This window comes from Atractosteus spatula, chromosome 26 (assembly GCF_055471065.1).
Source record: "Atractosteus spatula isolate fAtrSpa1 chromosome 26, fAtrSpa1.hap1, whole genome shotgun sequence".
Classification (NCBI taxonomy): Eukaryota; Metazoa; Chordata; class Actinopteri; order Semionotiformes; family Lepisosteidae; genus Atractosteus; species Atractosteus spatula.
Window position 1 is genome coordinate 1937058 of NC_142731.1, and position 17880 is coordinate 1954937.

Below are 17880 nucleotides of genomic sequence, written 5' to 3' on the forward strand. Positions count from 1 at the left end.
AGCTAGACCTAAATGGTAGTGTTGTATTTCTCCACGTCCATGAAGACTGAAGTGAAGACTATGCAAACCTGCTTTAACTCAATGGGTGGTTCTTCATGAACTTGAGCCCTCCACCAGTTAATGGTTAATAGTGACAGAGTGGAGATGTTGACATTGAAACATGGGAAAAAAAAACATGCTTCAATGAAAAGTAAATTAAATTTTATTTCAAGAGCTCAAGTTAAACCCCAGAAGCCTAGACCTTATCAATGTATTCTGAGACCAAATACAGGTTATTCTAAAAACTTTGTGTTGAAGGTACATTAAGAGAATTAAGGAAGCAGGTTTGTGAGCTCACAGTGTTAAAAAAAAAAACTTGATGTGCAATACATTTTGGCAGCTACTGTTCATGAATTTGAACTTTTCATGCTGCCATGTGATTTCAACAGACTGTAACTGTAGTTGTGTGCAAAAACAGTAAACGTGACAACTTTAACACCACTGAGCAAAAGGCTGTTGCTAAGCAGTAAGTAATCTTTTGCAGACCATTTGCTTAGGCATATGCCCTTGTCTGTTTTAAGCAGCAACAGAAAAGACTCCATAAAATTGATCATAGTAAAAATGTTTCCAGCACATAAACTAAATTTTGTGTAAAAGTGTTTGAGAAATGTCCATTGGAGAGTTCAATCAGTGTACAAATGAAATGTCTGAATAGCTTGGGGTGTGTTGTTGTCCAGATGGAAAGCCTCTGATGACGGTTCTGATGGTTGAAGAAGCTGTAGGTTTATCTAGCAGGGCACAGTCAGATCAAAACATTACACGCTTAAGATACCCGATGATAAACAGTAGGTAAGCACTAGTCGTATAAATGATAATAATAAAGACGGTATTTTATTCCAAAAAACAAATGAGGCTGTACAAGATGGCAAATACACTAAAAAAATAGGGACACCAAAAAAAAAATACAAGACTTGTTTAAAAGAATGATCAAATGTAAAGTCAATTGAATCCAAAAGAGGACAAAAATGTACTTGTCCTAGTTCTCATCTGATGAGTGGATCTGCTCTGTCTCCTCTGACTGATGTTTCTGAATCTTTGCAATCAGCTCTGTAGGGAGAACAGAAAGGGTAGTGAAGATACAGGAGGTCTAAATGGAATTACCTTTTCTTCAAAGTTCAAAAGCCAACCTAATGGGGAAGTAAAGAGTAATACTAGGATATGCTTCAGCACACTTATTCCTGGAAATGATCATGGTAACCTAGAGCATATCAAGGAAGCATAGTGCACAAATCAGGATTCCTGTCCAGTGCGGGGAACTCACACATGGCGACATGCCACTTATCCAAGCCAGAATGTCCTTGGGAGATGAGAAGAAACGGGAGCACCTGGAGAACACTTACTCAGACCAACCTTAGATGCAACACAAGACCTGGGCCAGGACCCAATAGCGGTGAGTTAAAGGTTAGCTCTTGTTTCAACTGAAAAATGACAGTAATAGCTTTTGGAGATGCATATGCACACTAGATAACTAGCATTCTTGATACATAAGAACGTTTAGAGACAGGAGCAGGCCATTTGGACTGTCTAAAGCATTGGGTAATTTGTAGCTAATTGATCCAAGGACTTCCAGGTGTAATATCAGTACTGAAGCTACTTACTCTAAGCATTACCAGCCCCACATGTGTTATTGACATGACGTGTGGATGATTCCTTTTACTCCACACCTTGTAAGCTATTAAAGAAACCAGAGTGACTACAGGCACACGATGCCAAGACATTGATTGTTTAAACTCGGGTGCTAATGGAAGAAAAACACTGGAAGCATGTATACCTTTGGCCGGATTAAACACGCCGTTGGTTTGTTGGTTACACACGTAGCAGCGCTTGGACTTCCGATAATGCTGCAGAGCGCATCTCTCGCAGAAATAATGACGGCACCTAAGATCAGAGAAAACACTGAATGAGGATCTCCTTTCTTACTGATTTAACGCATCAAGCTAAAAGGAAAGATCACTTCACCCACCACTGAAGTGCAGCCCCCCCCTGGGTGACACGTGGCAGCTACATGTGCTCCTGCAGCAGTCGATCGAAGGTCAGTGATCGTCAGGTGTTTTACACTACAAATGTAGAACAGCTGCACATATCTATACTTATCCATTAACAATAAAAAAATTAGGGATCTCTATTCACTGATCCATGAAAGCAAAATGGTTTTATTTGTTGTTCTTAATTAAATCCTGAGCTATTCATATTTAATGCGGTATATTTTTTGCTTAATTTTAAAACGCTTGACAAATAAAATACAGAAAGTTGAAAGTAGAAATGCTCCCAGCAGTCATTTCGGCTTCTGCTAAATCATATGAAACAGCTCTGCTATCAAGTCCCAGGAGAATGCTGGCTGTGCTCACTTGGTAATGATGGGGTTTTTGAAGGAATCCCTGCAGATGAAGCACTTGAATGGCAGGTTCTCTTCATCGCTGCTCACCTCGTAGTTCTCATCGTCTGTAGGAGAGATGCCGTTACAGTCATGAGCCTCTGGGGAAGACTTCGCTTAATTACGTTAAATACCACTTTTTTGGATTGCAGACCTACCCAATTTGGAACTGCAGTTGTTTTTAGATGCCACTTTTCACCAATGACCCATGTACCACTCAGCAAGGAATGAGACTGATTAACGTGCTCTTACTGATGTGGCTGCAAGCCAGCAAGCCTCCAACAAACCAGGAGTGGTTTTCCAAAAAGCCAAAAACACAGATTGAATTTTGTTTTTTTATTAATGAAATGGTGCAATAATTAATAATGGGTGCTACCCTGGTTATCATCAGCAAGAACCTAATTATTTTTTCCCTTTACTCACATCCATATGATGTTTTTAAACTTACAGGTTCATTCTGTAAGCACACTAACAAATCAAAACTCTAAGCACCACCACTGTTCAGTGACATAAGGACTTTTCTTTAGTTATCTAAATGGTAGATTTTCATCTTACCAACAGCTGACATCATAGAAATGGCTATAGATTGATACTTGCACTGTTTATTTTACATACCAACGCATACGTGTGGTGATTATACAATAAGCATTCCCAAACTTTGAAATACTCGTACTACAAGTGGAGGAGTACTTCATCTTCTTCCTGAGCGTCCCTTTCCTTAGCCAGAGGCTTCTGGATTAGAGCCTCCTAAACCCTCACCTTGGTCCAAACTTACCATTTGCCCCGTAGCGCCCCTCCTCCAGTTCCCTCTCGATCTGCCAGCCATGTTTGTAGTCTGAGCGGTCGTGGAGAAACTTGCAGCTGTCTGTCCGAAAACACAGAGGTACTCTCAGCACACGTTGCCTTAAAAGGTTTTTTTGCACAGATGGCGCACACTTCACTAAGTGTGGCAAATGCACACCAAGCCAAAAACATCCCATACCGTTATCAGGCCGACATGATGTTAAAAGCGTACTGGATAAAATGTTACCGAAGAAATCTTAACGAAAGGCAAATACTGGGTCCTTGAGTGCAGGATCCCTAAAGCTTGTGTTGCTGTTGTGCTGCATGGAGAGCCGAGCCATTGAAGAAGCTTCAGATAAAAGCTGTAAATGGAAATGCCCATTGCCATCACATCACCCATGGATAGTGTCTTACCTCCAAAGCCACAGAAGCCCGTCTCTTTGTAGTCCTTGCAGATGTCGGGCTGGTAATCCCACCTCACTGTTGCCCTCAGGTGCTCTGGAGCTCTGATGGGACCTTTCCTGGGGTCAAAACCAAAATATGGAGCCCTGAGCGCTGATCTGATATCATCTCAACAGTCAAGCTTTGCATTTAAAGTGGTCACATTCAACTGAAAAGTCTTGCTTTTAATGAACAAGTGCTTCATTGTGTTGAATTTGCAGATATTTTATTAACACACTTATAAACACTGCCATACTTGCTCTACAAAGACTACCAGAAGACCCAGAAGTCCCAGGAACTATGGCAACCAACAGTTCTGCTGCTCCACTGGTCAATCTGTTACCATAACAACGCAAAAGTGGCAGGAAATCAATCCCAACTGATCGCTATCAACCCAGTACTTCCCTTCTTTCGCCAGGATATTTAAAACCTGATTTCCCAGTGTTTTCTGCTTTGTCTCAGAGAGTCTGTACTCCTGGTTTTCCCAGTTCCCTCTCCACCACAGACCTTTCTGGTGTTTAAGGCTTTGCTTTGGGTTTTCCCTGTACTCAAATTAGTTGTTTGTTTTTCTGGCTTTTGATCGGGGTTTGCACCCTGATTACACTCCTGAATTTCCTGCGTACCTTCCCTCTCTGTACAAACTCTGCTTGCTTCTTGAACGCGTCTTGGATTGTGCCCATCACCAGCGCCTGCCCGCCTGCGTACTCTCTCCGCCATGCACCTGGGTCCACCTCACTGCCTCGTGGAAGTACTGCTCTTTAACCCCTGTGCCATACTCCAGCTCTCAGTTCGGTAAGAATAGAGTTCATTACATTCTCTCTGTGTGATACACTTTTTTTTTAATGAATAATAGCTACCCTCTCCAGCCACATCTTCCAAAACATACCTGACCATCCCTGAAGAGGCGTTCCCCATGGATGTGTCTTTGGGTTTGATAAACTTCTGGTAATTATTTATTCCTCGGTAGATTTTGTCATCTTCTTTCCCTGACAGTTCCTAATGGAAACAAACAGGTTTTCTTTGACAGCTTGTCAAGTACTTCCTTGGAAAAGAAAAACTTGAATGGATGACTCTTTTTTTAATGTCTTTTTATTTTAGATCCTGTTTTGATTGGAGAAATTTGTTTCTGTGGCTAAAAAATTTGCTATAAAAATTGCTAATTTTTAGTAGCATAAATATTATATTAATATGTACATTTGTTTCCAATTGATAGCCAGTTGAAACTGAAGTGAACAGAATAACAGGTAAGGACTAAATTGCTCTAAAAGATAGGCTGTACTAGGAGAGCCAATTTTCTGATTTTGTGACTGAGAATGGAAATGTTCTCTTCTCCAATGGCCACTGGGATGATTACCTCCTGGATTTTCTGGCTGCGCTCAAAGATGGACTGAGCATCCTTGTCTTTTTCCGTGTCTAGCTCATAGACCGCTGTAGCACCCATGTCCTCTGGCCCTTCTGGTTTCTGCAACATTAGGGACAAAAACAGGAAGAGATCAAATGAGTCCCTAAAGACACTGGTTGAACCGCAGCCTTAAGGAAGAGTCGGTGCTAATCCGTGGAGCACTGATGTCACTGACAGCCTGCAGGTACCCAGCAGATCCATAGTGTCGCTGTTCTAGTACCGGCCTCCTCTTTGAGAATCCCAGTCATTAATGGATAATGACATTTCTAGCCTGGTTCTAAATATTCAAGCGAATCCCATGGTTTCAGTAACATAATCTCACCCCAAAGCACCAAAGGTTTACCTGTTGATGGTCAATGGAATGAAAGAAATCAAAACAAGGGTTATCTGGTCTTTTGTGGACATTTTAGTACAGTCAGGAAATGTACTACAGTCTTGAACGGAGGGATATTCATGTTTTTGTACATCTCACAGATGACTCACAGCAGATTTGGTGGATTTGTAAGCGATCGTCATCTTCTGATCCTCCTTCTCACTCTCGCTGTCACTGGAGGCTACTTTCTCCTTCTCCGCCTTCTTGGTCTGAAAGAGCAAGAGGAAAACAAGGTAGAGAACAAAGTGGTAAATGAGTTGTCTTCTGCATGATTTATCAACTTGAGTTAAAACTGGGGTAAATCAACCAAGCTACAGAACAGAACCTAAAATAAGGCCACTGCTGCACAACAGTTTGATGCTTTTCAGGTTTTACCATTGCAGGCTCTACTGCCTGTACTGATGAAAAGAACAATATTAAATTCACACAGTTGTCTATGGAGGATAGGATATAAGTTTTTTTTTATTCACAATGAGGAAATTAAAAAAAATGCAACTGTGCATGTTTTTTTTAAATGTATACTGTTCCATTAAATAATACTGTAACATTTGCCACTTTTTATATGATTAAAAAAATCGTGTAACAATATGCTAAATGGACAGACATGATTTAAGTCAGATTTTTTCCTGGTGTGTGTACCAAAAGAGCATGCAAATTGAAATCAGCCTAAATCTCACTCTTGAGATTTAATAAATCTTTGTCTTTGATAAATGATCAATATGGCATCAAATATTTTAAAATATAAAGGATGATTAACCACCATGTGCAAACTTCTAATACCTGAAATGGAAACACCATACAGAGGAGAATAAGTCTATAAAACCGCTTTCTTTTTCCTTTAATTAAAATAAAAATGAATAGCATGAAACCTACCAAGTTCCTATTTTTCATGTTATCAGCAACACTCATAGGCATTGTGTCAGTCGGTTGCTTTGGGTTTTCAGTGTGTCAGTGGTATCAAAGGCACAGGAAATAGTTCTATTGCATTTCCTAACATTCCCGTTCCAAACCTGGAATCTTACCCCCTGGATCATGGGATTGGCAATAGTGGCCTTCTTCTCCCGTCGTATCACTGCGTGTCCTCCTTCATCACTGCTGCTACCTGGGGCAGGGCGGGGCAAATACAAAGGCATGACTGCATTAAAACAGGCAGCTTTAACAGAGATAACACATGACCAGGCACCATTATCACAGGGCAGCCTGACAGACTAGGCGCAGGGTAGACCCACATAATGTGATAGATTAAGGTAATGGATACCATGTCCTGTATGATGTTAAACTGCCTGAGTCTACACTAGTATCATGTAACCAATAATCGTCCTACAGATTGTTAACTTTCTGATAGCTTATTTCCTTATGTATTATGAAAAACTGAAAAGTTTGTCACATTCTCTTGAAACATTTTCTTGTGATTTAAATCTTCTCCGCTAAACTGATACAGTGGAGTTTGAACGTAATGAGGAAATCATTCCCATTCTAAACAAATGTACATGCAACTGAGCCTTAAAACGTGCAAAGCTTTTACAGATTGTTGTAACTGGCTACAGTCTTCTCAGACTGACACTGGACTGCAGCAGCTACAAACACGAGTACTGTATGTTTGTTACTACGTTTATGTGTTTCTTCACAAAGAGTGGACAAACACCATGCTCCCAGGTGAATGAGAAGGACGTGTGACGATTAAGCCACAGAAACAGAACCACGCAGTTACCTTTCTCGCTGTCGCTGGCTTTCCGCTTCCGAACAGAGAATTTTTTGTTCGTTTTTTTAAAGAAAAACGTACAGGTAGTTTTAGACTCCTCACTTTCAGCCATTTTTATTTCTCAGGCCTCTATCCTCCTCGACTGTGCGCAGGTTCAGTAAATATAACAGCGACATCTAGTGACAGCCCATCAAAGCCCTCCCAAAGCTGCCCCTGGCAACAGCAAGCGTTCTGATCCTTGAAGAACAGAGTAGAGGAACTCATTACATGTGTACGTGTGCACTGGACTTCTTATTCTCGCTGATCTCTCGGGACATACACAATACAACAGCCAACACCATACAATGTAAGACAGTATATTACAACATAGTAAATAATACAACCAGAACTATAAATATGTACTAGTGAAAGAAAAAAAACGGTAGACCGTAGTCTATAGTGCAGGCATGCATTGAGTTTGAGACATTGCAGTTAGGTGTTGAGGATGTGTACTGCAGGAGGATAGAAGCTCTTCTTAAGTCTAGTGGGCTGGGCTTTAGCTGTACAGTACCGCTTGACAGAGCGCAGGGGGGAGGACAGGCTGTGGTCGGGATGGTGGGGATCCTGAATGATGGATTGGGCTTGATTGCGACAACGGATGGTGTGAATCTCCCCGAATGATGGTAAATCACATCCTGTAATCCCCTGTGCTGTTGCCACAACCCTTTGTAGTGCGTCTTTGTCATGAAAAAGTTACAAACCTCTCGTCCTGCCCATCTAACCCCTTTGGTAACATATAGCTAATTGATCAGAGGATCTCATCCAGACAGCTCTTGAAAGAAGTCAGGGATTCAGCTCCAACAATCAAGGCTGGTTATCTTTGTCTTAAAGAAGCACGTCCTGTGTGCACTTCAAGAAGGGTGAACTGATTTTATAGCCAAAAATTGTCTGGTATTTATTAAGGATAAAAGTTCCATAAATGTAAAATTTACACTTTGGACATTTTGTGTTTTGCAACTTCATTTAGAGGACATGCAAAGAGATAGAAGAAATGTTTTAAAAAACATGAAATGTCTTTCCACCCATCTGTTTGCTAACCATTGACCATTACAAGCTTACAGGGGAGCCAGAGTCCATCTCTTTGCCAGCAACAGTACAAACCACAGCAGAACGCATGCGTTTATTAAATGTTTATATTCACCCTTTTGTGTGCATGCTTTAAAAGGCTTTTTAATGTCAATGAAAAGGAAGTAAAATGCAGTTAATATAAACAAGCAGCAATAGTTACGCTTATTGCAGTGCACCCAAAAACACCCAAGAGTGACAGAACGACCACATGAGAGCGGAAACCGCTGCTGAGTGATGGGAAATCAGATGGGTTTTCACTTGATGAGCTCAATTTGGTCCACATGCGGTTGTAAATAGTCAGGAGATGAATGGAGGCAGTAAATCTGGGATTAAGCCACACAGAAACAAGAGAACTGTTTCTTTTCGCCTGTGGCTCAGGTTCATGGCTCTCCGGGTGACACCGAGCAGGGCTGTCACACTGTCTTGACAAATGTCCACTAGCTACGGCTTTCGTGGGAGAATGGACCAGCCTTTAAATCAGCCGATTAGTAAATGCAAGCACATCCCTGAAAGGGGGCCATTGTGCTTTTAGCAGTAAAAAAAAATCACTCTCATTTGACTTTTCTTTGCACTGTGACAAATGAAGGATGTCTTTGATCTCTGGAACAGAGGGAGAAAAGCTGAAACAGAACAAGTAGTTCCCTGGATAGCGACAGTGCAGATATTGCACAGAGCCATCTCTTCAGTGGAGCAGAGTTTCTCTCGCTTACTTGTGCAGGTCAGCACTTTGTCCAGAAAGAGAGCTGGCTTGCCATCAGCCCTCCTGGGGCTCAGTGTACACAGGTTCAATTGGGTCCGACATTCTTCAGTCCTCATTAAAACTCTTGGTCCTTGGAACGGATAGCCTCTTTTAGGGATGCAAGGAGTCACAGCACAGTTTAGTGAAGGCTTTGGATTAGTGTAATTTGTGACAAAAACATCTCTCACAGTGTCCCCAGATTCCAGCAGTGTTGCAGTGTTTTCTAACCATGGTCCCTCGATGTTATTACCATGAATGGGGGTTTATGAGTGACCATTACCAATCGTATGGGAATCAGAGCAGATATTTCCACTTATGGCACAGTGGCTATTCCCAGTGTTTAACCCCGCCTTTCAGTTACTCTTGAGGTGTCACAGGGAACTCTTATTTCTGATATGTCATATGCAGCAGGTGTCTGTTTAAAATACACTCGAGCCAGATCAGAAGTAATAAGCCCAGGACAGAGTCAGATTTGACATGATTTAGAACTGTTATTTTTAGTTGAAATATAGTTTTTGATCCTGCTCAATAATTGAAAAAGAAAAGTCTAACATTATTTTAGGAAAAAATATTTTAAAAAATATTCCAAGCCTTTGTAGCCGATTTAGATCCCTGCCTGATTCTGGGTGCCCACTGAATGTATTAACCCACAAGAGTCTCACACAGTGACCTCTTTTGCCCCTACAACACAGACCTGTGACATGTCCAAATTACTGTGTGTTGCTGTAAGAAACTGAATGTTTCAGCTATTCGTGTATATTGTCTATGTTTACTGAAAAAAGTGGATGGAGGAATTTTGAGTGACAATACATAACTTATTCAGACATTAACGAGTTGGAGTTGGGTGACTTCAGGTGGGCATTGCTGCTCTTTAGTGCTGGTGGCCTGGGTCCAATTTTGGACCTGGGGTGCTATCTGTGTGGAGCGTGTATGTTCTCCTTGTGTCTGCAGGGGTTTCCTCTGGGTGCTCCAGTTTCCTCCCACAGTACGAGAACATACGGGGAGGTTACTTGGTTTGGGGGAAAAGTGTAGCGCTGTAAATGTTTGTGTGTCCCTGCCCTGCGATGGACTGGCGTCCCGTCCAGGGTGGCGGGCCAGGATAGGCTCTGGCTCCCCTGCAACCCTGAAGTGGATGAAGTTGTAAGAAAAGGGTTGGAGCAGGGTGATGATAGTAATTATTTTATTAGTATCCTCACCACATGTGCAAGTGCGTGTAATTCCATGAGGTGCTGCCTGATCCCCTTTACCTCCTGCCCCCCCTCCCCAAACCACCACCTCTGCTCTTCTTCCAGGCCAGAGGCTCCCCTCTCTCACAAAGGCCCATTGTGAGCTGACGCGCGGGGGGACCTTTTCGGCGGAGAAGGGCCCTTCCTCCTTTCTCAGTCTTTTGATTCTTTTGTCAGGCTGCTGACTGACCAGAGAAAGGAGAACAGAGGCGTATCCCAAAGAGGATTCCCCCTTTCTATCAGACCCCCCCCCCCGCCACCCATCTACAGCCCTGGGCATTGAATCAAGAAACCCTCAATTCGGTGCCAAGACACGAACGGTTTGGGTTGAGCCTCTCTCCCCTCCCCCCTTCACAAAGCAGCATACTCGCGGTGTTTGTGAACTGTTGTACTCCTTTCACATCAGTGACATCAGCAAGACAGTAATGAGTTTCAAGGCTAATCCAGCTCCTATGACTTGTTCCCAGAATTCAATCCTAAATAGGCAATCTGACTGGCAATCTGGGGTTTCCAGACACTGATCTTTCACACAAAGTGCTATCTCACACTGGTTGAACAGATTTGTACCTGTCCTGAATTTTTTTTTTTGTGTGTGTGTGGAGCTGAGATGCTGAGAATTCTCTGTGCCTGCCTGCTTTTCATACCAATGGAGAAGATCAATATGATCGTGGTTAGTAGATAGCAAAACTCTTTCCAGATTGTGGATGATATACTGATGTAAAAGAATGTTGTTTGCCTTTGTAGGTCTTTAAAAAGTCTCAGTACCACAGAAAAAATGCAAAAATAATTCTTGTCAATTATACATGCCCATACTCCAGTACATCTACCAGAATCTATGATCATTTTTTACCTAAAAAAAATGGAGGATTGTTTTTATCTGTCCATCAACTTTCTAATCACTTCATTCCAATTCAAGATCAACTGGGAGCTGGAGCCTAGCCTGACGAGCAACAAGTACACACTGGACAAACACACTCACACGAGGGACAATTTTCCCAGAAGCCAATTAAACAACCAGTGTGTCTTTGGACTGTGGGAGGAAACTGGAATACTGGGAGCAAACCTGCACCAACATGGGGGAGAACATACAAACTGCACACAGACAGCACCCCAGGTCCAGAATCAAACCCAGGGCCCCAGCACTGTGAGGCAGCAGTGCTAACCTCTGCACCACCATGCTACCCGTGAGCACATGGTATGTGTAAAGGAATCCTACTGTTTTTTACCAGTCTGTTCCAATTCAAGTGGTTCTCACCACAGTGCTTGGTTTAAAACTCTTAGATTGCAAATGTGGGACCAGGGGGGTTGCAAAAGCCATCCTGTCCTCTAGGTGGCAGCCTCTTGACACAAGCAAGTCCTTACCATTACAGCCATAGACACAACAAAGCATGTTTGAGACTATCAGCATGGTGCCCAGCCCCTTGCTTCTTGGAATAAAGGTGTTGAGCAAACAAAGGCCACTGTAGCACACAATCAACTTTGTTAACAGGATGTGCCAGAGGATAAGCTGTGTCATAGTCAGTATCGGGCAAATATTAAGCCTTTGTGGTGTCAGTCCTGCAAAACAGCCCAGCAATTAGTGCTGACTGCAGGCTTACTGGACATTCACAAAACCCTCCAGCGGAGAGCAGAAAAGCTTCATTGTGACTACAGTTTGGACTAGGATCCAATGACTCACCGGGTGTCTGTTCTGATTAGCAACTGTCAACGATTCAGCTTTTTGGATATAACAGCAGTTGCACCCTGAGTCAGGTCTATTCTCTTTTCTCTCTCCCACACTCTAGACTAACAGGAAAGACACTGTCTTCATTTCTCGATGGTTACACTAGTCATGTTTGTCATCACATATGTTTTCAGGTACAGCTGCGGCTTGAATGAATCTGTTTCCAGTATGACAGAATATGGGGAAAAGTTGATGGGGAGTCTATAAAGGCCCTAGGATGTGGTGTAGTCTCTATCCCCTGTAGCTATCCCCATTGTGTGTTGTAAATAGAAAAGGGCTCTTCAGTAAGGATTGATTAGGGCCAGTTGTAAAATTGTCCTGACTTAATTCAAGCACAGATGATTGTTAACAGAAGTTCTGTGCTCGGTAAGGGTGTGGCAGATTGGAAAGAGTTCTCTAAGACCAGGCGTTTGTGCTGAAAATTGGATGCCTTATAAAAGCAGCAATAACAGAATGTTTACTGTATGTATGAGACTATTGTTCTGCAGAACAAAGATAGGAAGGGAAAGTTGAAGTTGAGCCTCCAAAAGAGGGGGCAGATGTTTTTGCAGCACAAGCACCTCCGTTGTGTACTACTGTAGCACAGACTGTCCAACGTGCTAGATGACAAACCGTGAAGATCCCATTTGTGGAAATAACCAGTTCCCTAAGGTGTTGCACCAAGCAGAGAGTGGAATCTCTCTAAGATCTTGGAAAGATAATGACAAAATGGCTTCTTGATCTGATAGTTAGCTTTCAGTATATGACACATGATGTATAACATGATGACATGAGATGTTATTCCACCTGTTTTAGCTGATGATAGCTAATTATGAACATGTGTGACAGTTCACAGGGATGTGAGTAAGTGTGCAACTGTGATCTTGCATGTATAAAATTGTTTTCCCTTCTCATAGGGAGAAATATCTCAAATCATCAACTGTGCTTGCAACTTTTTTGAAAAAAATAACTCAGATAAGACCTTTGACTCATTCACATCACATCCAATAACTGCTTATCCAGTTCAGGGTCATGGTGGCCTGAAGCCTATCCCAGGAGGCACTGGGCACAAGGCAGGGTACACCCTGGGCAGGACACCAGTCCATTGCAGGGCAGACAGACTCAAAGACACTCACACCAGGGCCAGTTTTCACAGAAGCCAATTAGCCTACTGGTAGGTCTTTGGACTGGAGGAGGAAACCCACACAAACACAGGAAGAACATACGAACTTCAAGCAGGTAACACCCCAAGAATTGAACCCAGGGCCCCAGCACTGCAAGATAGCAGTGTTAACCACTGTGCCACCCATATACACTATCTTATCTTGGCCATAAAATAATAGGTAAAACATTACTATGCAGTGGCTTGAGTGCTCATTGGAATAGACCCTTGTTGCACAGAATACAAGCTGACACCTTGAAAGGAATTGCTCTGATCTACCAAGCCACATATAACTCTCTGCATTTTCTTCTTCAGCAGCAATGCTGGAAAGTTGAGAATCTAGCTTTAAGTTCACAGCAGTTCAGAAAAGAAGATTCTTTTATTTAAGTGCCAGGCAGGCTGTCTGAAGTTAATGCTGAAGACTATTAGAGCCTTGGGCCTGTCTGGTTGATTGTTGTCATCCAAGGGACAGCTCAATGCAAATGGAATCTTTACACTAGTCTGTGCTTTTTCTTTTGCTCTGTTCTGGCTCTTGTTGGATAAGGCCATGAATCAGCCGTTAGACTTAGCCAGCTCTAGATTCGGGACGAGAGGAGGCCCTTCAAAACAGAAGCAAATAAAAACATTTCATTGCCCCTGATTAGAGATGTATGACTACTCACTTTCTCCCAAGGCACGTCTCCAGGACTCTCCCATCCAAATGTTTTTTCCACCTTGAGGAATTACCAGAGTGACTAGATCTGAGGCAACGACTGTAGCACCCTGAAAAATCCTTGGTTTGTAGGATTTGTGTGAAAATAATAATGAGACTTAATCGTATGTTGTGTGTGTGGAGGGAGGGCTTTAAAAAACAAATTAGTGGAGTGTTAAAGAAGTCCCTCTAATTTAACTTCAATTAACAGGAGGATTAATTTCAGTTTGTTTGCTGTCTTTGTCCTCTCCTTCTTTAAACAAAACAGAACCCAACAAAACAAAGAAATACAATAAAAAAGTCTCATCTCTTGGTCTCTGTACAGAGTAGCACTAGTGGGCTGTTTGGTCAGACTAACAAAGAGCTTTCTCATTGGTCACTGAGTGGGGGGCTTGCCAGTTTGTCACAAAGCCAGGCACAAACTGGATATTAACAACTGGTTGATTCAAAGCAAGAGGGGCTCTGCTTTTAAAAAAAAAAACATAGGTGTGAGGAACCAACTTTACAACCATGTTGTAGTCACAGATGGCCCAGAATCTTCTCAGAAACAGCTTGCTGTCTTTTTTGGATCTATTGGAACAAACTGAGCCATCTCCTTTTATTCGGATCGGTTTTCTGCTCTTATACAGCTAGTGCATGAAGACAAGTCCCATTAGTTCATTGTAGACCCTGATCAACTCTTTTTATGGAATGACACCACGTCGTTACTGATGTAGGAAGAGCACTTCTACAGGTGCTGTATTGCCCTTTTTAAAAGGAGAATGTTCTGCACAATTACACCCATATCTGATCCATCTTTTAAAATGTTTTCTTAGGGGTAAGATTCAGGTAACCATGCCTGTGACACTGTGTGCTGACTTTGATCCCTGACCTCCCTGCTGACCTTGAGTGACAGGCTGTGGAAAATATCCAGTTAAATCAGCCAGCAATCTATAAACCTACTGGAAGCAATTGGACAAGAACAGCTTCTTGATCAAGAAATTTCATGAACAAGTCCAGTTCAAAGCAGGAATTGTACAGACATTAATATTAGTCTTATTATCAGTATAAATTAGAGCAGGGAGCTATGTCAGGATTGCTCCACAGCTCAAATGTGTATTTTATTTATTTTTACTATAAGTGTGAAATCCTGAATTCACACTTCAATAACATAGTTTTCCGCACTGTTTATCATTGTAAATAGATACATAATTGTTAACAGCAAAAGAATTGGCAAATGTATAACATTCTTATGTTTCCTGAAAGCCATTCTTTCTTGGATAACAGGCTATGGGGGACAGGGGTTGAGGAGAAGCATAAATTGGAAGGTTGTCTCCATTTTTCTATCCCACCCTTTTATGGGAACTTTCTCATTACAAAAAGGAGGTCTACTAGTCTATGGAAGAGAAAGCAGTCATGCAGTTCAATTTGATGGGGGCCTGAGGATTAATAACCCCCATTAAGACAGTCTGGGCCCCCCTGAACTCTATGCCTTCACAGGGACAGACTACATTGCTCACGCACAGCAAGATGAACAATACCTCTTTCTCCCTTCACCCATGCCTCTTCATTCTTCCTATGCAAGGGAAAGGAAAATCTCGTTCCCCTGTAATGAGAGCTGTGGCATTATTAAAAAAACCCTTATAAAAGCTTTTCCAGGAGGTCTGTCCTTGGAGTGTTTACAGACAGGGGGCTGGAGGCTTGGTTCCGGGCTGTACCGGCAGCTCACGGCTGGTCAGACGTTCCCAGAGGAGCTGCTAGGGTGAGCTGAAGGAGAAAAGGAGAGGAGGAGGGTGGGTTACAGGAAGAGACATAAAAGAGATGGCCAAGATGGAGCTGTTCACAGTCACGTTGAATTGGTAAAGGGAAATTTGCACACAATAACATTAATGTAAAATTAAACTCAATCATTCATACACACTTGTGTTCGGGGAGAGATCCATGGTCCACTGGTTTTGATTCAAATTAGTCTCTTCATCTATTAATTGAATCAGTTAATTGTTCTAAATATCCACTTTTTACATTTAGGTACCGATATGTTCTAAAACCTGATGGGACTGTAAATCTTTAAAACCTGGAAAAACACTGTCCTTGATCTATGATGACTTTTTTGTGATAAAAGAATCAGTTTAAGAAAGCCACTGAATGCTAGGGTTCATTCCTGCACTGAAAAGATCTTATATGTATTGTTTAGATAATTAGCTTAGGCTGCTGTGAGTAAGATTATATTTTATTATAAACTGGGGGAAAATAAATCATCCAAAAATGCTGTCTCAGACCCACAATCCCCAGAGAAAAACACTTTTTTGAAAAGGGCCCCACGTTTCCATGACAACTGCTGCTAATCGATTCGAAACGGACCCCATATTTCTCTAAGACTCGTAAGTCACAGAGTCATTAAATGGATCTCCCATCTTACCTCAGTTCTTAACCCCGCCCTCCACAGCCCAGAGCTTTCCGCAAAGGATAAATCTGTCGGAGTGAATGCTGGAATTTCAGGCCTAATTCACACGAGAGGGAGGAGGTACAAAAGAGATCATTTAACGTCTTCTTACCATCCTGAATTAGTTGACCTGTAGAGTAAAACCACCCAACCAGGATATGAAGTAGTACTTCTTTGTCCTTCTACTGCTTGCCCAACCTATCTATCTTGTTATAGTCTCGTAAAGAAACCTTTATTAAAAATTCAGCAGCTGCAACAGAATCATGAACATGTATTTGTTCAGATGTTGTGAGACTTAATGCTCTTCAGCAGGGTCTGTAAACCAGAGGTAGGACATGGGCTGGTTTGTGACGAAGGAATTAGAATATGTGTCTCAGATCTTCAATATTGTTGCATTTTGAATCCTGTTTGTAATGTTGATAGCTTGGCATATTTAAATTGGACAGCAAGCATAACTTTTCTTTTTCTTTTTTTTTGGAAATACAAGTTCTGCCTTTCATAAGCAAATCTTTTAAATTAATATATAAGATATTGTAATTAACTTGACAGCTGCTTTGATGTTTGTCGTCCTTTCTGATAGCACATCATGCTGACTTTAAAATTTACAAATCGCATCTTTCAGAAGAACAAGAGAAAAGTAAGATTCAGGACAGGTTTGAAAGTCTTGAGATGACCGCATTGTTCTTGTGCTCTCTCTTTCAGTGAGCACTGTGGTTTTAAAGTTGAACGTCAACACAGACCCAGCGGCTCACAGTCCCTGAGCCTAGAACGGTTTTTGTAACCTCAAGTGATCTGCGAATACAAGGGTTACGCTCAATGGGATGCTAACCCATTGCTGTGTGACACCCAAGCAATCATTCAAGTCATTGAAAACAGCAGGGTTGACTGGAGACAACACAATTGGTAGAAAACATTTTCAGGAGCCCCTCAGCACTGTTTGTGTGCTTGGCTGATCCAATGAGCCTGGTGTAATAAATACAAAGCCCATACCCCTTTACCATACCAACCCATTTTATAGTGACCAGAGGTCTTTGTGTTGTTTAGAGGGCCAATATGTCATATGCCAATATGACCAAGAAAGGAAGGACTCGGTTTTTACTGTCTTACAGTGCTGACAGATATATGGGTGTTTTCTAATGAGTAGAAGAGACGTTTACTGTATGCGTTCATGCTCACACCAGTGCAAAGCTACTGGCAGCTGAAGTGCACAAGAGCAACACAACACTAGTGATGTCATCATGCATCTCAGATAATTGAAAACACTGAAATTTATTTAGATTGTGTCAGCTGAGGGGAATATGAGAGGTGCTTAAACATTGAAAGCAATGACAGTCGAATACTGTAGTTTGATCGTTGTAATGGACACAGAGAATGTCCTTTATGCTTGGTAAGTAGGCAATGCTAATTCTTAAACTAATCCTAAAGGATGTACAGGAGCTATAGCAATACTTAAAGTGGAATTGATTTTTATCTCACTTTTCTTGGCTTTGGCCTCATACAGAAAAAGGTAGATAAGTTCTATGACTGGAAAGGGCATTGTAAAAGAGTCATTGTCCACAATCTTCATAAAATAAATCCCTGCAAAGTGTTTTGTAGATGGCAGTGCTTTACCAAACTGCGGCGAGAGTCCAGTGAGTGTTATTTCCAGTAAATCCCTTGGACGCAGTGTGCAGCCACACTGATTAAAACCGTGTTGAAAACCACAGTCCCGCAGCAG

The 17880-nt window shown here is 41.9% G+C and overlaps 1 protein-coding gene across 2 annotated transcripts; it reads right to left on the reverse strand.

Annotated features, from left to right (window-relative positions):
• Positions 1-848: 848 nt before the first annotated feature.
• On the reverse strand, positions 849-7254 carry rnf113a (ring finger protein 113A). 2 transcript variants are annotated; one of them, XM_088906187.1, is made up of 10 exons: positions 7124-7254; positions 6435-6514; positions 5523-5621; positions 4992-5099; positions 4524-4633; positions 3611-3717; positions 3189-3278; positions 2388-2481; positions 1811-1917; positions 849-1086 (listed from the first exon to the last, which is right to left on the reverse strand). In XM_088906187.1, the coding sequence occupies exons 1-10, from the start codon at positions 7224-7226 to the stop codon at positions 1016-1018; spliced, it is 969 nt and encodes a 322-aa protein (XP_088762313.1). In that variant the 5' UTR covers positions 7227-7254; the 3' UTR covers positions 849-1015. The 2 variants fall into 2 exon arrangements, with proteins under 2 accessions (XP_088762313.1, XP_088762314.1); XM_088906188.1 differs by having other exon boundaries at positions 6435-6510; positions 7124-7252.
• Between the last annotated feature and the right edge of the window lie 10626 nt (positions 7255-17880).